This window comes from Somniosus microcephalus, chromosome 13 (genome assembly GCF_052327205.1).
Source record: "Somniosus microcephalus isolate GS21.2 chromosome 13, FLI_Smic_1.0, whole genome shotgun sequence".
In the NCBI taxonomy this organism is placed as follows: Eukaryota; Metazoa; Chordata; class Chondrichthyes; order Squaliformes; family Somniosidae; genus Somniosus; species Somniosus microcephalus.
In genome coordinates this window covers 192,198,700-192,225,173 of record NC_140999.1, presented here as the reverse complement: position 1 = coordinate 192,225,173, position 26,474 = coordinate 192,198,700, and the positions used below count along the sequence as shown (strand labels likewise).

At 45.0% G+C, this 26,474-nt stretch overlaps 1 protein-coding gene across 1 annotated transcript in view; it reads right to left on the bottom strand.

Moving 5' to 3' along the window:
* Nucleotides 1-3,628: 3,628 nt before the first annotated feature.
* Nucleotides 3,629-26,474, bottom strand: part of LOC147108924 (transcription factor-like 5 protein) — a 41,322-nt gene continuing 18,476 nt past the window's right edge. Inside the window, exons 5-6 of the mRNA XM_086005878.1 lie at nt 22,559-22,700; nt 3,629-5,425 (exon numbers count right to left, since the gene is read on the bottom strand). Of these exons, the coding sequence (XP_085862004.1) occupies nt 5,303-5,425; nt 22,559-22,700 (265 nt within the window). The 3' untranslated portion in view covers nt 3,629-5,302. The remainder of the gene's footprint in view (nt 5,426-22,558; nt 22,701-26,474) is intronic.

Sequence of the window (26,474 nt, the reverse complement as noted above, 5' to 3'; positions counted from 1 at the left end):
CCACTTCCTGCCTAGAATGGGGGAGAAGTCTGGGGCAGGGGAGGCCTAAACCTTCTTTGTGGGACCAGGAGAAGTGGGTCGGTGAGATCCAAGCAGCTCTAGGGCGGGTAAATAACCTGGGCGATTTTAACTGCCCACCCGCCGAGTTTACGTCAGGCGGGTAGGGTTAAATTCGCCCCCAAAAGACTTCAATGCCAGTGTGGCACGAGTTAAGACAGCTGAGGCAGTAATGGCAATGGAGATAAATCGGATTGCAATGTATATGGTAGTGTAGTGGTTATGTTACTGGACTAGTAATTCAGAGAAGGTCAATTCAAATCCCACTATGGTTATTTTAATTTAATTTTTTTTTTAAAGCTGGTAATAGTAAAAGTGACCATGAAGGCTGTCGGATTGTCATAAAAACCCAACTGGTTCACTGATCTTCTTTAGGGAGGAAACCTGCCATCCTTACCCGGTCTGGACCTATGTATGTGACTCCAATCCCACACCAACATGGGTGACTTTTAACTACCCTTTGAACTGGCCCAGCAAGCCACTCAATTGTATCAGCACCTGCTCCGGACAACTCGGGATGGGCAATAAATGCCTGCCTAGTCAGCAATGCTCACATCCTGAGAATGAATTTTTTAAAAGGCAATGCGTACAAATCAGATTATGTAGTATCGTAGATATAAACCAGATTAGAATACGGATAATGCTGCATATGCTGCAGTGAAGCACGTTGGAGACTGATGTGGCACCCATAGAAATACAGTCTACTCATATTTCAAAGTTGTTTTAACTACTAAAAAAAAATACAAATTATCCAATAATTTGATTAAATGATAAAAATAATGTAGGAAAATAAGAATTGTGCTTTTCTTTAAAAAAATTATCCGATAATTGAATGACGTGCCTTTGAATTAGGAGCAGACTATACTGACCAAGCTATAACTGCAGCAGTCTACAAAATTAAGAGATAATTCCAGAGTACAAACTCCCCAGTATTTTATTTTTCTAACAGTCAAGTTCCATGTACACATAATTACAAGATTAAAGCAGTTCTGCTTCGTGCTGCAGCGGAGTTGAATATTGGGCACAACATTTGTTGCCATCACTTTATGCCCATGGGAAACTGGGCAGACTGACCGGGTACCTTTTGTTTTCCTCCCTCACATTGATTTACTGTCTAATTGAGTCACTTGCCATGGCGCGATCCCTTTCCAGGTGAGCAGAACGGTCTTGGTGCTGAAAATCTCCACAACCACAGTCAGTGTCGTCTCGGTAACCGACCATGGCGGTCAGGGCTCGGGAATGGTCAACTGTGGGGGGTCAATGAGTTTTTTTTCTCCAAGTTGGAATGCCTCACCTCTGTCCATCACTACACCCGATGGCTGGCTGAGAATTAACGAACTGCCTTTAGTTGTTGGAGAACGAGGACACAGGAACAATCTGCATAAGTATTTGCTGGCTAATTAAGGCAGGCAAGATTTTGCAGAATTACCATAGAATCATAGAGCACAGGAGGAGGCCATTCGGCCCATCGTGCCTGTGCTGGCTCGTTGAAAGGGCCAACCTGCTCTTCGCCCATAGCCCTGCAATTTTGCCATCTTCAATTATTTATCCAACTCCTTTTTGAAAGTTACAATTGCAATTTTCTCCTTTTCACTCTAGAATTGTTTTTTATCAGCTAGTTGTCGGATATGCGTGGAGACCAATCACTATGCTCAAGTGTCCATGCCAAGGTACGAAACAGTCAATGCAGGTCGAGTTTTGTTTGTGTGATGTGGAGTGCACGCTCTCTTCCCATAGGGACGCACCATACTTAAATAGAGAGTATAGGGACCAGTTGTCAAGTGCTAAGGCTTAGGATTCACAGGTATGTGTAGGGGTGCTGTTGGAATTTAACCAGTTAAAACCACTTATCTTGCCAGCACAGATTGGTGGTAAGCTTCCCACTGATTCTTTAGCGACGAGTGGGAAGAATCCCAGCCCCTGGTGACAAGTCTAACCCTCCCAGTCCTATTAATGAGCCAGGCTGCCTGGTCAGGCATCAATAGTGCCTTGCAGTAATGTAGATCTCCCTGGCTCAGGTCATTGTCGAGTCTGCCTTAAGAGTTTTGATTCAATGAGCCAAAGACTCTTTTACTTCTTTTGTTTCTTTTATTCTTTTGTCCGATCGCAGCCCTGCCTTCGATCTAGTTTCTTTTCTTTCCAGTTTTGAAGAAGGGTTCGACCCGAAACGTCAACTCAAATTTCTCTCCACGGATGTTGCCTGACCTGCTGAGTTTTTCCAGCATTTTCTGTTGTTACTCCCTTATAGTTGATGCTTTTGGCCTCCAAGACCATCTAACTCTAAACGGATATCCTTATGGATAGCTGGGCCGGTGTTAGAGCAGCAATCAGGGTATTGTGGACAATGCCCTATATTGCTAAGTTCTGATTCAACAATGTTTCTAGTTCAGCCAACCACTAGTCCAGCACATTATGGATGTGCTGTGACCTCCCAAATCTGTGCCCTACTTTCTCCACAACTCCGTTTGAGTTTCTCCAATAATTTTTCCGCTCTTGCCACAGCACCAAATGGATCAAGGCCCTTCGTAAACTTCAGCTCCTCCAAAATTCTGCTGCCTGTATCCTATCCAGACGAGGTCCCGCTCCCCCATCACCCCTGTGCCCGCTGATCTCCTCCTGTGGCTCAGCATTTATTTTTTCCTTAACTTTTCTGTCACTCTCCAGCCTTTCCAGGACAAAAATTCTACTGTAGCTTATTTGGGTAGTGTCTACACTTTAATCTCCTATGGCTCACCATCTGATGTTTTACATGTCTCTTGGTTGAAATGTGGATTTTGTTTGTTTTTTTTGCTGTCACAGAATTCCTTCCTAACTTACTGCCACAATCTATGGGTGGGACACATTGGTACCAACCAGTCTGGATTGAGTGGTGTTTATCAGAGGCTGCCGTTTGTCCAGTACCTTTTCTACCATCGAATTCACCACTAAGTGTATCAAACACATTTTTCTGGTCCGTTTTTCTGGACCAGTTCTAAAGTTTCCACCCAGTAAACATCTGTATTTATGAAAATGTGTTTCTTAGAAGGATCAAGAGGCTCACTTCCTGCTCATTAAGGTGCTAAATGATGATAATTGCAGTCTGCTGTGAGTGGCTCAAAACTATTTGTTAAATTTGAGGAATAATGGGCAGCACGGGATGTGTAAAGAAAATTCTTTGCATTTTACATAAATACCCTAGTTAAAGGCTCAACCATACAGAACTGACTGTGGGACAGCATTATTTTACATAATTACAGCACGAAGGAAGTCTGATGTTATGAGATCAGTCCAAGGTGTACCAATATACACTTTTAAGTGAGGAGGTAAATATAACACATTTATTGTAGCTTTTTCCCCAAGTTATGCCCATGGTATGAGGATTGTAACTAGAAATGATAGGTATTGTTACACTTATCTGATAATTACAGTGAGTCATAAATCTATTTTATAATGTAATAAGAACCAGAACAATTATTTTTTGACACCAGTAAAATCCCCTCAATAAATGTGTGAAGTCTTAAAAATCTTGTTTTACATTTCTCTATATTACAATTTTAAAGAGAGGCTCAATAAATAACAAAAGAACTTTGGATGAATACCTTTATTAGCTCAAAGATAAAATACAAATAATTTGTTTTAAAACTTAATGTAAATGATAGATCTTTTGTATATCTGAATTTTTTAATATACTGCGAAACATCTCTCATTAATACATTTGCTTTGTTATTTACACACACTTAAGTTGACAGAAAACCCTTCAAGGGCTTACTGTTTATATTTATTTTGAACATATTAACTAAAAGCTATGCAGTTTAACCTAAATAAATATTAAATATACTTAAATGATATAGTACAGTGTACATTGTATGGTTTATTAATTTGTGAAACAAGTTTATTTTAAAGTATTTGGTCATCCTTTATTTTACAGATCAATAGCACCTTCAACAATTAACTGGTCATTGAAATAAAACTGCAAACAGATTCCATTTAATGAATAAAACCTCTGTAGAGTAAGGAATCATTTTGTGTTGCTGTTAAAGATTATAAATATCTTGTACTTTAAATATATTGCATAAATGTTAAAGCTTATATAGAAGTTAACTATCAGTTTCCATTAAAGGGACAGCATCCTTTTTTGTTTTTTTGCCACTCAGAATGACATAAAACTTAACAACCCTCTTAGCATGCTTTATTAAAGTGCTTCAGTCTTGTGAAAAAGTGTCTGATCCTTTTTTTCCCCCAAACTGTTTAGTTTCATACTGCAATACAAAACCTTTCGGTACAGTAAAACCTGCACATTTCTGCACTCCTGCTATTAGTCCTACTAGCTTTCACCAAGTAACATGGCAGTTCTGTATGTTTGATTGTTTATGGTTAAATGGATACTGTCTCTTTAACTGTGTTTTCGCTTTATTAGCAGTGTTTCGGTGTAGAGTTGTTCAGTGTGTTGAAGTTGCTATTGTCAACAGTTTCCAGCTAACAAACCAAAAATCTGTTTACACAATGTTCAGACACCATACCATTGCTGAGATTGTCCACCACCACTGCTGCAGCTGCATTCAATTCAAATGGCAAAGATAGGTAGGGAAAATGTGAGTCTCCCGTGATTTTTATATATTGTATATTAAAACATTTATAGTATGTATAATGTATATTGAAACACTTTGAAAGGTTTTATGTGGGTGGCCTGGTAGCAACGATAATGGTGTTGGACCTTCAACTGAGCCAAATTTAAATGTCATTGATGACTGACATTCACATTTGGGTTTTCCTTAGTGGAGGTTTTCCTCAGTCTCAACCAGAAAAGCAGGAAATCGGAGCATGGGAGAGGTCCCTTTCCACCAGAACCATACATCTGGACAGACTGATCGAGGAGCAGCATTTAGGTTATCACCCTGGTTGTCCATGCGCTCAACTGCTCCCTCCCTCCAACAGAAACATTGAAGGAGAGGAAAGGTAAGGTACAAATAAAAGATTATAGACAGCTAAATATGGGGATTGGGGAAGCACAAACAGTTATATGGCACAAATCATAGTGGACTCAAATTTTTTAGCCACCATCTTTGATTTTACAGTGCAAGTTTATAGTTCTGAACATTGCCAGAGATAATACTACCGAGTCACTATGCTGGGATGACAAAAGGTTTATCGTTCTGTGCTTGGCTACACTTCCATTTCCTGACCCTGAGTTTTGATATGGCGAATCGGGCAGATACGTCTAACTTTGTGCCTCTCTTGGGAGCTGTAACTTCACTCGCACTGGAGTTCATTTACCTTCCATCACACCATGATTGTGTAGACTGGTAGTTACTGAGTGATCAACTGGTGCTTCTACTCTTGGTTGTTTCAGTCGCCTGCCAGTTTTTCCACAGAAAACACTCTCAAATTCCTTGAAGATAAAGAGTATTCAACTATTTACCATTTACTCCACCAACAGTACTTGTGTATATATTTAACTTGCTGTAAGCTTTATTTTCTGTAATTGTTTTTTCCTTGTTTAATCCACCTAGCTGACCTAGTTCAGTTGTTGCGATCCCAGACTACCACCACTGCCCCTGCAGTCCGTCACTATGAAGCACTAAGACTTGACCAGATGTGAATCTTCCACAAAGAGGCACTACAGCCTCGGCGTAAAGTTTTCCTTCTTTAGATGGCTCATATTGTGAAGTGAACAAGCCTATACCTGTTCCTCTCTGTGTTGTTGAGTGCTGAGACCAGGACTGGATTGTTGATCTCTTGAACCTTGCTGAGAATGAGGGTCTGGACCCATGGTCGGGCTATTGTGTACACTGGTATTCCTATTGTACCTACAATGCCCTTTCTTAGAGATTCAGACAAGAACTTGCCTGGTACAGGCAACGTGGTTGAGCAGCTTGCATTATGCATGACACTGATTGTAAAAGAAAGTGAATTGAAATGGATACATGAACGTGTAGGGTTATAGATCCAGAAAAAAGCTATCACATTGGTTTTGGATGAAAGTTTTCTTAGAAGGACACGTGTCCTTGTGATTTTTATTTTTCCTAATTCATATCTTCTCTTTTCTATGGTTTGTGGACTTTAACCAAATGAAGAATTGAAAGCAACTTTTTTTTTTAATTTTTTATAAAAGGTATGGTCTTAATGAAAATGAATTTGTTACAGATATTCACATGCCAGTATGTGAAGTATTTTACTAAAATGGCATACAAAGAATGATAATAAAATAATGGACTTTATATAGCAATTATAGAGCCTGTTGATATTTGAGCCTTAACAGAAATGTTTTTCCACAGCTCAAGACCATTACTGAATAACTGGAGAATTGTAGAAACATTATTCTCCTCTTACCCCAACTCCTCAAATATCTACAGACTTTATTTAAGGAAAGATATCTGAATGTGGGGGCATAACACAGACTAAACAATTAGCAGAAGATGTTATGGTAGTTTTACATGCTTTCAGAGGCTGCCTTATACTTATGATGATTCAACTTTGAACAGTGTTGAGGGAGACGCACCATCAGAAACCCTTTCAAAATTAACCAATAAAAAATAATTTAGAAATAACTAGCTATCCCATAAGCTATTATTTCTGTCGACATTTTTAAATTCATTATAACAGCATTACATAATCTAGAAGGAATGGCTCTTAGTAATTACTGACACAGTGCTGTGAGGGAACTGGACCGCAAAGATGTGAGGATATTGGATTAGCGTACAGAAAGCTGAAATGGAAGCAACCGGAGTTAATAACCTAACAAAAGTACATCCTCAGAAATCACATTTCAAAGCCATGTGTTCCTACAACTTTGATAGTGGGTTGTTAAATAGGGAGGAAAACATGCTATTCTTGCTAATCTGGCCCCTATCTATCTTCGCTCCCTCAATCCAAGGGTTACAGATGAGTGTACCTAAAGCACAACTGGTTTAGCCATCCATCACCAGATCTGGCTGGGACACATCAAGCACCATCAGGCCTCACTCTCCTCTGTCAAAACCACCCACGACTAGATCAAACTGGAGAGTGAAGATAATCCCTGGCTTCTTTTCTCCACTACCAGCCATCTTGTTAAACCAGTCTCCCTGACCCCTCCATCTACAAGAAGATTGAGATCATTTGTTCAGCTTCCTCTGATGCTTCCCTCTCATCTTCCCTACCAAACCAAACCTACCTCACTAGGCATCCCTCTTTCCTAGCCCTGATCCCAACTCTTTCTCTAGTTTCTCGAATATCACATAACACGTCCACTCTGAGATCATCTTGTCCATGAAACCCACCTCCTGCTCCCGAGACCCCATTCCCACTAAACTGCTGACCACCCAACTTCCTTTCCTGGCCCCATGCTCGCAGACATTGTAAACGGTTCCCTCTCAAGTACTGTCCCCCTCCCTTTTAGAAATGGTATCATCACCCCCTCCTCAAAAAAAACCCACCCTTGAACCCTCTATCCTTACAAACTACTGTCCCAAATCCAACCTTCCTTTTTCTCCAAAGTCCTTGAACGTGTTGTCATCTCCCAAATCAATGCCGGTCTTTCCCACAACTCCATGTTTGAATCTCTCCAATCAGGTTTCCGCCCCTGCCACAGCACTGAAACAGCCCTAATAAAAGTCATAAATGATACCCTCTGTGACTGTGACAAAGGTGCATTAACGTTCCTTGTCCTTTCTGCAGCTTTTGACTTAGTGGTAGCACTTAGTGAATCACTGAACGCAGGTTAGAAAGACAAAGGGGAGGAGCATGGGTGCTTCATCCCAGCCCCCCCAAGCTCACCCACCATCAGCCCACCCCATACAAACACCGCCCAAACCCGGGATCCGAACACTGAAAGTAAAATAAGATTGTGTGCTAAGGGTGGGCAATATGAAGAAATTTGATGAATACAGAATGGAATTATAAGTAAATGAGTGGATATGGTTGGACAATGACTAGAGGAGATCGTGGTTATGTGAAAGGGAACATAGCGAGAGAGAGAACAGCCTCATCGGGTGTCCAAAAGAAGAGTTCTAGAGAAGAACATAGGTAAGATCATCTGTGGAAGCCTATGCTGAAAACAATACTGGTAAGCATGGATCAGGTACAACAGGAGGACATTCAATTCATCATGTCTATGCTAGCTCTTTGCTAGAGCAATCCCATACTAATCCCATTGCCCAGCTCTCTCTGCATAACCCTATATCTTCCTCTGCTTCAAATGTTTATCTACTCTTCTCTTGAATAGTTTTTTCCTCAAATACTTCCTGTGGCAAAGCATTCCATGTTCTAACAACCCCTGTGTAACGAAATTTCTCTGAACCTCCTTACTTTCTTAATAGCAATTTTAAATTGATGACCCCACACCACTGATTCCCTAACTAGAGGAAATAATCTTTCCTTATTCATCCTATCCATACCCCATAATTTTGAAAACCTAGAATAAATCTCCTCTTAGCCTGCTCTGTTCCAGTGGAGATAGTCCCTGTATCTCAAATCCACTCATAACTATAGTTTGCCATCATATGATAATTCTGGATGGTAGTTTGCATGCCAACAGGAACTTCCATAACTTTAGAAAATATAGATGGAAGTGCAATAGAAGGGTAGTTGGAAGGGTAATAGAGATCTCCTTTCTTGGGGATAGAATGAATACAAACAAATTTCCAAGAAGGAAAAAAGGAGTAACGGAACTGGAAGATGCAGCATAGGACATGATAAAAATCAGATGTACACGACAGGAGAGTTACCATCAGAACTACTATTCATATTGGAGTCTAAAGAACAGAGGAACCAACAAATATAATGGGGATAAAACTTGGCATTGTGGTAAAACAGAATGGAACAATGCAAGAAGGTTATTGGCCAAGATCATCAGGATAAAAGTTGGAAGAGAAAAGTGAGCCAAACAAGGTCAGCAGGAAAGCTAGGAACTAAGGCTCTGTTATTCCTCATTGTGTGAGGTTTAAACCTGATTAAAGTTTTGTTGATTAGCTGAGGGTGCCAAACAAGGAAGGTGAACGAGAATGGGCCACGGAAGATGTTGTGGGGCCTGCAGGAGCAGTACTGCTCCTCCTGGGCCCACAAAAATCTTCTTTCTTTTCAAGAAAACTTACCTTTGGAGAGGTCTCCAGTGGTCCCTTTAAGGGTCGCTGGTTAGGCCTCTCAATGCCTGGAGAAATGGGATTGGCATTCTCGGCCCATTTCTCTTTGAAAGTTGCAATCAGGGGTCCGACAACAGGCGTAGGAGCTCAATTTACACAACGAAACAGCGTACTACCTCTTCTGGGCGCCCATTTGAAGGCCTGCCAGATAATTTTTCAGGCAAGAAACTGCCAGCCAGCAGCAGAAAGTTTCCCTCAATATTTATCTAACATTAACTTGCTTAAGATGCAAGTAGATTTGTTCTTCCCTCCCCAAAGCCTTTTCCATCAGTTACTTACATCAGATTGATTATTTGCCCTTCCGCTCACATTGGATGTGCCTCAGATACAAGTACTTTTATTTATTTGTATTTTTCCTCTGCTTGAAAATATTTTTCTCAGTTATTTACATGATGATTCAGAAAGATCATTTTTCTCCCCCTAACTTCCATGGTGAATTTGTAGTTCTTGTTGAGGCGGTCAATGGTGTAGCACTGCACCAGGGAGGTTTCTCCCCAGTTAAGTCTCCAATGACTGGGACCTTGATCAGGTGGTTGTTTGTATGACCTGGGCTTGCCCGACTGTCTCAGTGACAATGTCTGAGCTGAGCACCTCAAATGTTTCTTTCTGGTCTAGTGCAAATGTCAATCCCCATCTTTTACACAACAAAAAACATCATGCTAAGCAACATCTGTGGATTAGATTTTTGTTTAACAGTTTACACTGTATAAACTGAAAAGAAATCTCCCCGCCATCTCACATAAGAATAGAATTAGGAGCAGGAGTCGGCCATTCGGCCTCTCGAGCCTGCTCCACCATTCAATAAGATCATGGCTGACGTTCGGCCTCAACTTCACTTTCCTGCCCGATCCCCATATCCTTTGATTCCTCTGGAGTCCAAAAATCTATTTATCTCAGCCTTGAATATACTCAATCACTGAGCATCCGCAGCACTTTGGGGCAGAGAATTCCAAAGATTCACAACCCTCTGAGTGAAGAAATTCCTCCTCATCTCAGTCTTAAAAGGCTGGCCCCTTATCCTGAGACTGTGCCCCCCCCCTAGTTCTAAACTCTCCAGCCAGGGGGAAACAACCTCCCAGCATTTATCCTGCCAATCCCCCTCAGAATCTTGTATGTTTCAATGAGATTGACTCTCATTCTTCTAAACTCCAGAGAGTATCGGCCCATTCTACACAATCTCTCCTCATTGGACAACCCTCTCATCCCAGGAATCAATCTAGTGGACCTTCGTTGCACCGCCTCTAAGGCAAGTATATCCTTCCTTAAATAAGGAAACCATAACTCTGTACAGTACTCCAGGTGTGGTCCCACCAAAGTCCTGTACAACTGTAGCAAGACTTCCTCACTCTTATACTCCAACCCTCTAGCAATAAAGGCCAACATGCCATTTGGCTTCCTAATTGCTTGCTGTACCTGCATGCTAACTCTGTGTCTCTTGTACTAGTACAACATTTAATAGTTTATCATTTAAAAAATATTCAGTTTTTCTATTCTTCCTACCAAAGTGAATAACCTTACATTTCCCCACATTATACTCCATCTGCAACCTTATTGCCCACTCACTTAACCTGTCTAAATCCCTTTGCAGGTTCTTTGTGTACTCCTCACATCTTACTTTTCCATCTAGCTTTGTATCATCAGCAAACTTGGATACATTGCACTCGGTCCCTTCATCAAAGTCATTAATATAGATTGCAAATAGCTGAGGCCCAAGCACTGATCCTTGCGGCACCCCACTAGTTACAGCCTGCCAATCTGAAAATGACCCGTATATCCCTATTCTCTGTTTTCTGCCTGTTAACCTATCCTTTATCCATGCTAATACATTACCCCCAACCCCATGTGCCCTTATCTTGCTTAACAACCGTTTATGTGGCACTTTACCAAATGCCTTTTGGAAATCCAAATACACTGCCTTCACTGGTTCCCCTTTATCTACCCCGCTAGTTACATCCTCAAAAAACTCTAATAAATTTGTCAAACACAATTTCCCTTTCATAAAACCATGATGACTCAGCCTAATCATGTTCTGATTTTCTAAGTATCCTGTTACCAATTCCTTCATAATGGATTCCAGCATTTTCCTGACGACTGATGTCAGGCTAACTGACCTGTAGTTCCCAGTTTTTTCTCTCCCTCCTTTCTTGAATAGTGAGGTTACATTTGCGACCTTCCAATCCGCTGGGACCGTTCCTGAAACTAGGGAATTTTGGAAGATCACAACCAATGTATTCAGTGTCTCTGCAGCCACCTCTTTTAGAACCCTAGGATGTAGGCCATCGGGTCCAGGGGATTTGTCGGCTTTTAGTCCCATTGGTTTCTCAAGTAGTTTTTCTCTACTGATATTAATTACTTTAAGTTCCTCGCTCTCATTAGCCCCTTGGGTCCCCATTATTTTTGGTATACTTTGTGTGTCTTCTACTGTGAAGACAGATACAAAATATTTGTTTAAAGTCTCAGCCATTTCCTTGTTCCCCAATATAATTTCTCCTGTCTCAGCCTCTAAGGGACCCCCACTTACTTTTGCTACTCTCTTCCATTTTGCATACTTGTAGAAGCTCTTACAATCTGCTTTTATATTTCTTGCTAATTTACTCTCATATTCTATTTTCTCCCAATTTTTGGTCATCCTTTGCTGGTTTCTAAAGCTCTCCAAATCCTCAATTCTTTGCAACATCATAAGCCTCTTCTTTTAATCTAATACTATCCTTAACTTCTTTAGTTAGCCACAGATGGATCACTTATCCTGTGGAGTTTTTATTTCTCAATGGAATGTATATTCGTTGAGAATTTTGAAATATTTCTTTAAATGCTTGCCACTGCTTATCTACGGTCATACCTTTTAATCTAATTTTCCAATCTACCTTAGCCAACTCGCCCCTCATACCTACGTAATTGGCTTTGTTAAGACTCTAGTGTCAGACTTAAGAATGTCACTTTCAAACGCAATGTGAAATTCTATCATATTATGGTCACTATTCCCTAGAGGATCCTTTATTATAAGATTACTAATTAACCCGGTCTCATTACACAAAACAAGATCTAAAATAGCCTGTTCCCTGGTTGGCCCATGATGTATTGTTCTAGGAAACTGTCTCAAATACATTCCATGAACTCGTCCTCCAGACTACCCATGCCAATTTGATTTGCCCAAGATTTGCCCAATCTATATTCAGATTAAAGTCCCCCACGATTATTGTATTACCATTGTTACAAGCTCTTATTATTTCTTGATTAATACTCTACTACTATTTGGGGGCCAATAAACTACCCCCACCACTGTTTTCTGCCCCTTGTTAATTCTTATCTCCACCCATACTGATTCTACTTCCTTATCTTCTGAGCCAAGATCCTTTCTCACTTATGTCATCCTTAAATATCAGGGCTACCCTCCCCCCACCCCCCTCCTGTTCCAGTCTGCCTGTCTTTGATACGTCAAGTACCCTGGAATATTTAGTTCCCAACCCTGGTCACTTTGCAACCATGTCTCTGTAACGGCTATTAGATCATACCCATTTATCACTATTTGTGCCACTAATTTGTCTATCTTGTTACGAATGCTTCATGCATTCAGGTAAAGAGCTTTTAGTTTTAACCTTTTACCATTATTCCCTGCTTTCATCTTATTCGCTGATACATGATTACCTTTAAACTCTCTGTCCCTTCCTGTCACACACTGCTTATCTTTAACCCAAATCGCTACACTGCTCCATTGCCTTGACTTTTCTCTTTTGATTTCTAAATTTCTCCTCACCTGACCCTTCTCCCTCTTCCCCCTCCCTTTTTAGCTCCATCTACAGCCCTAGTTTTCAATTTGCTGAGACACTGGTCCCAGCCCGGTTTAAGTGGAGGCTGTCCCAATGGAACAGCTCTCTCTTTCTCCAGTACTAGTGCCAGTGCCCCATGAATTGAAACCCCTTCCTCCCACACCATTCTTTGAGCCATGCATTTAACACTCTGATCTGCTTGTACCTATGCCAATTTGCGCATGGCTCAGGTAACAATCCAGAGATTATTATCTTTGAGGTTCTGCGTTTTAATTTGGACACTAGCTCCTCAAACTCTCAGCAGAACCTCACTCCTAGTTATACCTATGTTATTGGTTCCTACATAGACAACGACAACTGGATCCTCCCCCTCCCACTCCAAAATCCTTCTCCAGCCGTGAGACAACACAGCCTTCAGAACTCCCGATCGCAGCTGCAGAGAACAGTATCTATCCCCCTAACTATACTGTCCCCTACCATTACAATATTCCTTTTCACTACCCCCACTTGAATGGCCTCCTATACCATGGCGCCGTGGTCAGTTTGCTCATCCACCCTGCAGACTTTGCCCTCATCCTCACAGGCAGCAAGAACCTCATACGTGTTGGATAAGGGAAAAGGCCGAGGCTCCTCCAGCACAGCACCTGGGGTCCCCTTACCAACCTGAGTTGCAGTCACACCCTCCCGTCCCTGATCACTAACCAGATCTGTACTACTACCTCTTCTTCTTAGGCAGTCCCTCAGAACCGAAGATGACTTGCTTCCACATTAAAAATGAGTTCTCAGGTGACTGATGAGTCCAATGCGGGACCTACAGTCTCTATCACAGACGGTGGTTGAAGGGGTGGGTGGGTGGGGTGCTTGGGTTGACGAGCGCTCCTTCCGCTGTTTGCGCTTGGCTTCCGCTTGCTCCCGGTGAAGAGGTTCGAGGTATTCGGCGCCTTCCCGGATGCTTCTCCTCCACTTTGTACGGTCTTGGGCCAGGGATTCCCAGGTGTCGGTGGGGATGTTGCACTTTTTCAAGGAGGCTTTGAGGGTGTCCTTGAAGCGTTTCCTCTGCCCACCTGGGGCTCTCTTGCTGTGTCGGAACTCCGCGTAGAGCGCTTGTTTTGGGAGTCTCGTATCGGGCATGCGGACAATGTGACCCGTCCATCGGAGCTGATTGAGCGTGGTCAGAGCTTCGATGCTGGGGATGTTGGCCTGAGCGAGAACACTGACGTTGGTGCACCTATCCTGCCAATGGATTTGCAGGATTTTGCGGAGGCAGCGTTGGTGGTACCTCTCCAGTGCTTTGAGGTGCCTGCTGTACATCGTCCATATCTCTGAGGCATACAGGAGGGCGGGTATTACTACTGCTCTGTAGACCATGAGCTTAGTGCCGGGTTTGAGGTCCTGGTCTTCAAACGCTCTCTTCCTCAGGCGACCGAAGGCTGCACTGGCACACTGAAGGTGGTGTTGGACTTCGTCATCGACGTCTGCCCTTGTTGACAGTAGGCTCCCGAGGTATGGAAAGTGGTCCACGTTGTCCAAGGCCTTGTCATGGATTTTGAAAATCGGGGGGCAGTACTGTCTGCGGGGGCAGGTTGGCAGAGGACCTTTGTCTTACGGATGTTTAGTTTAAGGCCCATACTCTCGTACGCTTCGGTGAAGGTGTTAACGATGGTTTGGAGTTCAACATGAGTGTGCGCAGACGCAAGCGTCGTCTGCATACTGTAATTCGACGACAGAGGGAGGGACGACCTTGGATCTGCACTGGAGGCGACGGAGGTTGAACAGTTTCCCGTTTCTGTAAATTGGCTCCACTCCAGCGGGGAGCTTACTGAGGGCGAGATGGAGCATTGCCGCAAGGAAGATCGAGAAGAGCGTTGGTGCGATGACACAGCCTTGCTTGACCCCGGTCCATACATGAATTGGGTCTGTGGTGGAACCGTTGGTCAGGATCACGGCTTGCATGTCGGCGTGAAGCAGGCGGAGGATGGTGACAAATTTTTGAGGACACTCCATAATCCTTCACGGTTGATAGTATCAAAGGCCTTTGTGAGGTCAAAAATGTGCGGGTTAGGTTGATTGACCATGATAAAAATTGACCCTTAGTGTTAGGGGGGATTAAATACGTGGGGTTACGGGGATAGGGCTTGGGTGGGATGGCTGTCGGTGTAGGGACCGGGTGCGAGGGTTTGGATGATCAGCCATGATCTCGTTGAATGGCGGAGCAGGCTCGAAGGGCCTACTCCTGCTCCTATCTTCTATGTTTCTATGTTTCTTGTAATTGGCGCGCGGTGAAGATCATGTCCATTGTGCCCATTAGTGGGCGGAATCCGCATTGCGACTCTAGGAGGAGTTCTTCAGCTACTGGGAAAAGGCGATAGAGGAGGATTCTTGCGATGACTTTCCCTGTGGCAGATAGCAGGGAAACTCTTCGTAATTACCGCAATCGGACTTGTCACCTTTCTTGAAGATGGTCACAATTACGGCGTCTCTGAGATCCCCTGGCATGCTCTCCTCCTTCCAGATAAGAGAAATGAGTTCATGAATTCGCGCCAGTAGTGCTTCTCCGCCATGCTTTAGCGCCTCGGCAGGGATTCCATCTGCTCCTGAGACCTTGTTCTTCAGTTGTTGGATGGCCTTTTCAACCTCATGCCGGGCTGGGGTTGTGCTGAGATGGTGGCGGGTAGCATGCTGCGGGATGGAGTTGAGGACACTTGCGTCGAAGACAGAGCCTCGGTTAAGGAGATCTTTGACGTGCTCCTTCCAGCGGGTACTGACTGCCTCCCTGTCCTTGATGAGTACCTCTCCGTTCTTGGCCCGCAGTGGGGTAGGGCCTTGGGTGCTTGGGCCGTAGGCGGTCTTGACTGTGCTAAAGAGCCGGGTCTCCAATCGTCTTGGATCGCCTTGCCATTGGACCAAGACCTTGTTCTGTCAAGCCCGTGTGGTAGCTGGTGTGCAACGGCCACCCCACGTTAAAAGAATTCACGCACAGGCATCTTCCACCCTTTAAAATGAAGTTCGGGACCTGGAACATCAGGACCCTCATGGACAACCCAAACAGTGACAGACCGGAACGCTGTACTGCTATCGTTGCCCGGGAGCTCAGACATTTCGACATTGACATCGCCGCCCTAAGCGAGACCCGGCGGGCAGGGGAAGGCCAGCTCAAGGAGCAAGGCAGTGGCTACACCTTCTTCTGGAAAGGCAAACCTGAAGAAGAAAGCCGCTTCCATGGGGTAGGTTTCGCCATAAAAAATAAACTAGTTGGGCGTCTCAGAGACTCCCCTAGCGGTATAAACAAGCGCCTCATGACTCTACGGCTCACCCTAGACCGGAACCAGTGTGCTACGGTCATCAGTGCGCTACGGTCATCAGTGCGTACGCCCCAACACTGGAAGCCACAGACGAGACCAAAGAGGAATCCTACTCCAGCCTCGAACAATCGCTGTCCCGATTCCCAACGGGCGACAAGCTGATCCTCCTTGGCGACTTTAACGCCAGAGTTGGAAAGGACACAGACCTCTGGGGAGGTGTGATCGGCAGAGAGTGGGTAGGGAAAATCAACTCCTCCTGACGAAATGCTTAGAACATGGCCTTGTCATAACCAACACCTTGTTCCGGCAGAGAGACAAGTACAAGGCTTCATGGCATCATCCGCGCCATGACAGGAGCTGATGACTGCTGGACAGACCACCACCTAATCCGCTCTGTCATCTCCATCAATGTAGCCCCAAAACAGCGGCAGCAACAGAAACAATGCTGCAGGAAAATCAATGCTGGAGCACTCAAAGACCCCGCTAAGAAAGCCCTATTCAGCCTGCGCCTCAAACAACCTGACGACTCCCAGTGATGCAGAGACACAATGGGGTCGATTTTAACTCAGGTGCGGGGAATTGGCGGGTTCCCCGAATTTAGTGTTTCCCACACGAATCTAAATGGGTCTGTGAGATTGATGCAATTTTAACTCAATTGGCCAATTGATTTCCAACGTGTGGGAAGCCTTGGCAATTGAGTATTTCCAGTCAGAAAGTCGCAGAATATGACGTCATCATTGCTGCTGCTTTTAGGGCCCACAGCAAGCCTTGCTTCTTCTGCAGGCTTCCAAACTTCACCATTGGGATGGCACAGGAGCCTGCAGGAGCAAGAGCTGCCCCCAAATTTGATGAGGCTTCACTCCAGGCATTACTGGATGGTGCTAGGGCCCACAGGGAGGTCCTGTTCCCTTCTTCAGGGAGGAAGAGGCCTCCCAGTCAGGCCAAGGCTGTGTGGCTACAGGTGGCTGGGGAAGTCAACTCCTTGGGGCTCACACGGCGCACCTGGATGCAGTGCAGAAAAAGATTCCATGACCTTCATCGCACTGGAAGAGTAAGTACTGTATGAAGTTTCCATCACCCTCAATCTGATTCCCATTGCCTTTCCTCACCAGCACTCAGCTTTAGCAATCTCTTCCTCCACATCCCACTCACATCTATGCACCCTTACCCATTCCCTCTCTCTCTATGCTCATTCACATAACTATTCCACCATGCAGCCCTCACATTCCCTCTCACTCTGATGCTTTGAACACAACTGACAACACACAGGGAGGGCCCTTGGTCTTGCAACCTCATTCCATCTTTGTCTCCTTCTAAGTACCTATGCTATGCAATCTCCTTAATTCTCACTCAACCTCCACTTGTCTCCCTCATTGCAGGAAAAGAGAGCTCACAACAGGAGAGCGCGAGCCAGGACAGGAGGAGGGCCGCCCTCATTAGCCCAGCTCACCCCCTGGGAGGAAGGCGTCCTGGAGATTGTCGGGGCTGACAGAGATGCGGAAGTTGGGGAAGGACAGACCGGTGCATCCCCGCAAGCTGGTGACAGAATAGTTTTCCATCTCTCTCATTGGCATTGCATGAGTTGCTGATAATGATTCTGAAGCTACATCATATGGACTTATGATCATCTGCAAAATGCAATGTGCATGTAACCTTGGCATCACATCTCTAACTTTTTCCCTTGACTCCCCCACAGGACCATCGAGAGCCCCCGTCCCCAGTGTGCAGGAGGAAGAGCCTGAGATGCCAGACTCCTCAGAGGAATCTGCAACCTCTGAGGGCGCAGCGTCAGCAGAAATAAGCGCACCCAGCACCAGCGCAGACACTCACACCTCAGTGGGACCTTCGGGACATAGAATAGAGTTGTCACCTGGTGTATCACAGCTCACAAGTGAGCATCAGCAGATTGTGGAGACAGGGACAGCAGTGGAGTCCTCGTCGGAGGGCGCAGGACTCTGCCAGCTCGGCTCAGCTGCATGTCGACCCTCTGCCTCTGGGTCCATCCGTAAGATCAGAGGTGATGGAACTCCATGCACAGATGCAGGAGTCTCTAGCAGGTTTTGTCTCCAGGGTCGCTACGAGTGTGGAGCGAATGGAGGAGTCCATAGCGAACATGAGCAGAGCCTTTGTGGAGTCAGTGACGCATGAACACATCAACACAGAAAGGATGACTACCTACGTGGAAATGATTGCTGCCTCCATGGTAAGGCTGGCTACCAGAGAGGAGAGGATGGCTACGGTAGAGGAGAGGAGGGCTATGGCCATGGAGGAGGTTAGTCGCCAGGGTATGGAAAACATGGTGAGTGTTCAGAATAGAATGACATCTCTTGAGGAGCGATGGGCATCTATTGAACAGAGAAACCAGACCTTCATGGAAGTTCTTCTGAGTAGGACTGCCATTGCAGATACGGGTCCCCATGGCCCCCCTGATGTGCAGCAAGGTGCTCTCAAGCCACTTGCAGGCACTGAGGGGGACCTGACCCATGAGAGGGAGGTTGGTGGCAGACCTCAAGGAAGTGGGGGCTCCTCTCCAAGTGCTCACACTTCCATGCCACTGCAGAGCCCTCGGTCAGAGTCCCGCCGGAGTCCACACCCAACTGAGATAGACGTCTCAACTCCTGCACAGCCGCAGGAGCAGCAGACTGCTGATGAGCCCTCACAGGCTCGCCACCCCAGAGGACGCCCGCCAAAGGTGTCGAGACAGGAGCAGCAGGAAAGTGAGCAAGGGGCCTCCACATCTGCTGAAGCCACAGGGGAACCACTACGTAGGAGCACGCGCAAGAGGAAAATAAAGCACAAGTAGTCACAAGGGTAGTCACTTGGGTGAAATGTTGTGTATTTTGTAAAAATGCCATCAGTTGTTTGTTTTGCATAAAAATTCTGATGGCAACTTCTGCAGTTGTGGCGTGTGTCATTTCGCAAATGGGGCTGGAGGTCCTCTAATGCCAAGAAGGGAAGGAAAAAAAGACCTCTCATGCTTCTGGTAGATGCCTCAGTTGAGGCAGCGCTGAGTGAAGGTGGCAAGAGGGGTTTCGCAGGAGGTCACACTGGAGAAGTGTGTGAGGCTCCAACCTTCCACAGGTGTGGTTAAGCCTGGTAAAAGTTGCCCCAGGCCTGAGACAACAAAGTCCTGCCACCTGCAAATGATGACTGATCAAATCTCCTCTTTAATGGTTGACCTGCAGCTGATAGTCAGCAAGCCAATAGTGTTCACGCCAGGTTTCACAGGCGTGGTCCCCACCAGGCGTGTTTTATGTGGGAAAAGGGTTAAACAGGCAAGGGCCTGTTAAAATGGGATTATAAAGGCCAATGAGTGCTGTTTAAGGGCCGTAAAGACCAGTCCTGCCTGTTGCAGGCGGGACTGATTCGGGACCATCAGACACACCTGGGTTAAAATGGCTAGGTGTCGGGAACCAGGCGGGGGGGGGGGGGGGTTCCCGACCCCCAGGTTTTGCGATTTTAACCCCCCACACACCTCAAAGCCCGCCTGACGGCAGAGTTAAAATTAAGCCCAGAGTGTCCACAGCGCCTGGTCTGCACTCAAGGCCTCCATAATCAGCACCTGTGAAGAGACGTTCAGTCACTCGACCAAGAAACACCAAGACTGGTTCGACGAGAATGACCAGGAGATCCAGGAGCTAATAAGCCGCAAGCGCAAAGCATTTCTGATCTGGAAACAGCAACACAACTCGAGAGCAAGAAAGCAGCTCTACAGATGCCTGAAGGCCGAGGTCCAACAAAAAACTCGTGACCTAAAGAACAGGTGGTGGGTGGAGAAAGCGCAGGAGATCCAGCAGCTAGCCAACAACCACAGCGTGCGTGGATTCTTTAGCGCACTACTACCTAACCTAAGGGGTGTGACTGCCTCCTGGATCAAAGTGTCCAGATAACTCTCCTCCTCCCTGATGCCCTGCAATGTCTGCATCTCGGACTCCAGCTCAACAACTCTGAGCTGAAGTTCCTCGAGTTGCACATTTACTGCAGACGTGGTCGTCCGGGATCGCAATGCTCTCCACAAACTCCCACATGCTTCATTTGCAGCACACCACCTGCACTGCCATCCCTTTATAACCTTGTTTTAATTATTTAGTTAATTAAAGTTTATGTATTTAATTAACTTAGCTTACTGTTTAGTTCTTAAACTAATTACTCGATCTAGTTTAAGTTCTAGGCTGATGAAATTTAATATTTACCTGCAACACAATGCACTTCAAGTATTGGAGGCAAAAAGCAGCATCTCCTCCCCCCCTGCTCCGAATTCCCCCCCTGCTCCGAATTCCCCCTCTGCTCCGAATTCCCCCCCTGCTCCGAATTCCCCCCCTGCTCCGAATTCCCCCCCTGCTCCGAATTCCCCCTCTGCTCCGAATTCCCCCCCTGCTCCGAATTCCCCCCCTGCTCCGAATTCCCCCCCGCTCCGAATTCCCCCTCTGCTCCGAATTCCCCCTCTGCTCCGAATTCCCCCCCTGCTCCGAATTCCCCCTCTGCTCCGAATTCCCCCTCTGCTCCGAATTCCCCCCCTGCTCCGAATTCCCCCTCTGCTCCGAATTCCCCCCCTGCTCCGAATTCCCCCTCTGCTCCGAATTCCCCCCTGCTCCGAATTCCCCCCCTGCTCCGAATTCCCCCTCTGCTCCGAATTCCCCCTCTGCTCCGAATTCCCCCTCTGCTCCGAATTCCCCCCCTGCTCCGAATTCCCCCCCTGCTCCGAATTCCCCCTCTGCTCCGAATTCCCAAGTTCAACACTCTGTTTAAGTGCACTCCATTTAAGACACTCTGTGCAGACCACTCTTATCATTGTTTATTGTGCATTTACTGCCTAGTTACCATGTGGCATGTTGTAGTGCTCTGAGAGTATTTTGGTTCCACAGGTGGAAAGTGTAAACTACAACTCCCATGAAGCATCTCTTTCATACACACCATTTTTTTAATACTCCCCTGCCCATGGATCGTCATGGTGTGCTCTGGGTATTATCGTTCTACAAGAGCAAGGCAAGACCAACACCCAATATATAAATATATATATATATATTATAGATACACACACACCTGCTCTCTCTATTCACAGTGCCTAGAAATCTCTAGCACCCAAGGCCCAGGTAACATTTTCAACTCAAACTGAAGCTGAACTCAAGCCCCAAACTTCTGAAAACAAACGGCAGTCAAGAATGGGGAAAACCCATTGGGTAATCTTAATATTTTTTAGGGAGAATCATAATATTTTAATGGGTTTATTATCTAATAAATGTTTTTAATTAACTACATATGACAATATGACTGTGAAACTGCAGCCTTTTAAGTGGTTTCTTTTCTGTGGGATCTTTGTTGATCTATATCTATATTTCAATAAATTGGTATAGTTCAGTTGCTTATTTGAGTCAACGAGTAGAAAGTGACATTTAATTTATTCTGCCAAGGACAAATTTTATGCATCGCCTGCATATTTAATGTGTGACGCACTAAATGCAAGACTTTTGATGATACAGATCCATAGGAATATTTGACTACTGAAATCATTAGTTGAACAGTCTTGTAAGTAATCTTTGCAAAACAAGTCACTATAAAATAATTCCAAGAATTGGTAGCTTTTTAAAAAATGTTGATTAAATATAGCTCCATTAATGGCCGTTTAAAATTTAAGATAATCTTAATATCTCACTGCTGCATTCTCTATGACAGATCATAGCAGCTTACTTTGTGTATCCTCTTCAACAGACAAGTTAGCAAAAAGACTTTCCAATGTGTGGAGTAAACTTAGTACAGCACATGTCCAATTTTTCCTTGCAAAGAAGATATGACTGACTTCTCCTTTGGAGAAAAGCCTGAGATTGCATCTTAGTGGATTTTAACTCATAAGGTTTAATAGGAATCCAATATTCTAATACTGTTCAGTTCTGACGAAAGGTCATCGACCTGAAACGTTAACTCTGTTTCTCTCTCCACAGATGCTGCCTGACCTGCTGAGTTTTTCCAGCATTTCCTGCTTTGATTCTAAATACTGTATCTGGCTTCTAGAATTTTTTTTTTTGTAATTAAACACAGCCAGCTCAACCCCCTTGGTGGCTCAGTATAAACTTACCCTGTGGTGTGGTACTGAGCCATAGTGACCAGGGAATCAGAGAATGGATCCGTGCTCGGAGCTGAAATTGAACACATGATGCACTGGGTGAGGACAGGAGCAGACTCGCCTGTGATGCTGACACTCGCTGCCAAGGCTCAAATATGAACAGTGCCCACGTGGTCAGGTACTGTACTTCTGCCAGTGCCCATGGAGCTATATCCTCGTGAGTCACTGTCTTCAGTAGAGGAGGGAAGAATACTTGAAAAAAATGCAACCTACCCTTTTTATTGTATCACAGTGTTTTTCCTGAATATACTTGAGAAAGGCAGTGGTCCACTGTAGAGTTGTAGCTTTATCAGTCTCAGAATTGCAGAATGGAACAAGATAATTCAGCTCATCACAGCAAATACGGATTCTGCGCCTGCAAAATATATGCAAGTTTCAGTGAATCCCAACAATAACTTTTTTTAAATCCAAGTATCAGGCGTTGTTTGATGCACATTAACAGAATACCTCATCTCTCCTCTATCTTAATCCATCAAATATACTGTTTTTTGTGACAGCTGATTATTTACTATGGTAATCATAATATTATGGAATAAGGTATCAGATGTTGATTAAAATACTGGAGCATTTCAATTGATTAATACTTTAGGAATGCAAAGTTGAAAATTCATCAAAACCTGCTCACTTTGTCAATGGGATCAATTATTTTCAATGATTTATTAATACTACTGTCGTATGATACAACCAGCATGGAGTACAAATAGCTTTTCTTTTCCAATTGCAGCCTGCACACAATGTCACTGGATCAAGAACTAGATTTTTGGCCACTGATAATCAATGGGTGGAATTCTGGCACAATTCTTTTTTCGTAAAGCTCCTCAAGGAGGGGAAGAATAAGTCAATTCACTTTTGTCATGGCAGAGACATTTTATTTACAGTACAGCCCATATGTTGTGTCAAAGAAACTTTACTGCAGTGATAATATTAATCACATTTCAGAACAAAACCAAGAAAATAGCCACACCCTGTAGTGTCAATAACCAGGTGGGAGAAAATAAACATTGTAAACTTGCTATGCTAATGATTACAAATTCAAATTCTGCTGGGGATTGATGGCAAGCATATCCCACATAATTGTTTTCTCAATTTCACTAAAAATAGAGGACGTATATACAAGGATCCCTGTGGACTAACTTAACTAAGGCAGTAACTGTTAAATGATAAAGGTTTTCTCATGAGTGATCAATTATTATACAGATTTCTTTCAGAAGTGAATGGAATAACAAAGACTCTGGATTGATAATGTTAAGTAATGTATTAACAAACAACAACTTGCAGTTACATAGCTCTTAATATAGACGAGCAGGAAATGAAGGAAGAGTAACGAAAGTGACTAAAGGTGTGGTTGATAAGTTAGGCATTGAGGAGGCTTTTCAAAGTGTGGAGAGATAGAACAGGTGGATGGTTTTGGGAAGGGAATTGGGAAGAGTGCAGGAACATGATGTCATCTACAGCGGAATGTACAGCAGGCCCAAACTGGAAATACACAGGATGCAAGGCAGGACTTAAGGAGATTGCAGAGGTAGGATGGCACAAGGCTTTAGAGGGATTGAAAATTAAATAACGATTTTTAAAATCAACACACTAAGGGATGAGGAGCCAGTCGAGGTCAATGGGTAAGTGGGACTTAGAACAGGATAGGATGCATGTGGCGGAGTTGTGAATACACTGGAGTTTGCAGAGAATGAACAAAATTTGACACCGAGCCACATAAGACAGGTGACCAAAAGCTTGGTCAAAGAGGTAGGTTTTAAGGAGCGTCTTAAAGGAGGAGGAGAGGTTTAGGGAGGGAATTCCAGGGCTTAGGGCCTAGGCATGGCCGCCAATTGCTATTTATAAAAATTAGGTGTACAATTTTCTTAACAGTGCACATAGCAAATTTTCTCACCTGACCACTATCCAATGACCCCTGCTGGAAGACAGTGGTCTAAAAATTCGATTGCTCCCAAAAACGGGCACGGGGATCGCGATGCACAATCAACCCGTCTCTTTGTGCTGCCTGCTAATTATAATGATAGTGGCGTTCAGCCCGGCGGCTGAGCACGTTGCCGAGTGGATGCATGCCTCAGCTAAACGTCACCTCTTAAAGGGGAGGTGCATTCTGGCTGCAGCAGGTGATTCAACTGGCTGGGGAACAGAGTCTGAGCAGGATCAACACAGGGTCATGGTGCAACAGGGCAGAGAGCGGGCTCCAAGATTCTTGGATGGAGCACTGGAGGCCTTGGTGCAGGAGGTGGACAGGAGGAGAGAGGTCCTGTATCCACAGGGGGTCCCTCCAGTCAAACTCTGAGAAGGCAATGGGAGCAGATAACCATTAACCAATGCCAGCCGTGTAGCCCTGAGGACCTGGACGCAGTGCCGCAAGAAGGTTAAAGACCTCACACGAGTGGTCAAGGTCAGTGAATTCATCCTCAAATGCCATATCCTTACAACTGTACCACTAGGCTCAGACACTGCTCAATTCACCACCCTCCGCCCTCCCCTTCCCACAATCTCTATCAAGCACGACTCATACCTAACATTCACAGCTTCACCTCACCCTCACATTTAGCACTGCTGCAAGCCTCACACCCACATCTCAGTTTGCACACACTGCCAGCTATTCAACCATGACAGGCACATCACCCAAACACATGGCACCACACTCACTGACCCGCTTCCCTCTCTCTTGCAGGACAAGGTGGCTTATAACCAGAGGCAGGAGGGGACCCACAGGGAGACAGGCATGCCTGTATGACCTGACCCCCATGGAGGAGACGGTGTTGGAGATAATTAGAGTGGCCATCATGAGCCCGTGGCCAGCGGCAGGGCTTAAACAATCCAAGATGACGGTATCCTCATACCTAATCCTCCTTCTCACATCCCACCTCCCCCACATCCCACAATCTCTTCTGATTTACAAGCTGCAGATGGTGTAAGCATGCACCTCTTGCTTTCCCCCTCACCACAACCCTACCCTTGTGCCTTTCTCTTTTCAGATAGCCAAGAACTGCAACCTGGCCAGACAGTGGAGGAGGAGCAGGAAGTGCAAGAGGAAGAAGGAAGTGATGCTGAAGATGCACAGTCACTCGATTTCACATTCGCAGTCACCAGCTTAGATACTGACACTCCGCATACTTTAGAAGATAGGTTAGATGCGGGAGCTGCACGTGGTGAGACACCAGGCACGAGTGAAACATAGAAGATAGGAGCAGGAGTAGGCCATTCGGCCCTTCAAACCTGCTCCGCCATTCAATGCGATCATGGCTGATCATCCAAGTTCAGTACCCGGTCCCTGCTTTCTCCCCATATCCCTTGATCCCTTTAGCCTTAAGAAATATATCCAACTCCTTCTTGAATATATTTAATGAATTGGCCTCAACTGCCTTCTGTGGTAGAGAATTCCACAGGTTCACCACTCTCTGGGTGAAGAAATTCCTCCTCATTTCTGTCCTAAAAGGCCTACACCTTATCCTTAGACTGTGACCCCTGGTTCTGGATTCCCCGACCATCGGGAACATCCTCCCTGCATCTAGTCTGTCCAGTCCTGCCAGAATTTTATAAGTTTCAATGAGATCCCCTCTCATTCTTCTAAACTCCAGCGAGTACAAGCCCAATCGACCCAATCTCTCTTCATACGTCATTCCTGCCATCCCAGGTATCAGTCTGGTGAATCTTCGCTGAACTCCTTCCATGGCAAGAATATCCTTCCTCAGATAAGGCGACCAAAACTGCACACAATACTCAAGGTGTGGTCTCACCAAGGCCCTGCACAACTGCAGCAAGACATCCTTGTTCTTGTACTCAAACCCTCTCGCTACGAAGGCCAACATACCATTTGCCTTCTTAACCGCCTGCTGCACCTGCATGCTTACCTTCAGTGACTGGTGCACAAGGACACCCAGGTCTCGTTGCGCTTCCCCATCTCCCAATCTATTGCCATTCAGATAATAATCTGCCTTCCTGTTTTTGACACCAAAGTGGATAACCTCAAAGTGGGTATCCACGTTATATTGCATCTGCCATGCTTTTGCCCAATCACCCAACCTGTCCAAATCATCCTGTAGTTTCTCAGCATCCTCCTCACAGCACACACGCCCACCCAGCTTTGTGTCGTCTGCAAATTTGGAGATATTACATCTAGTTCCCT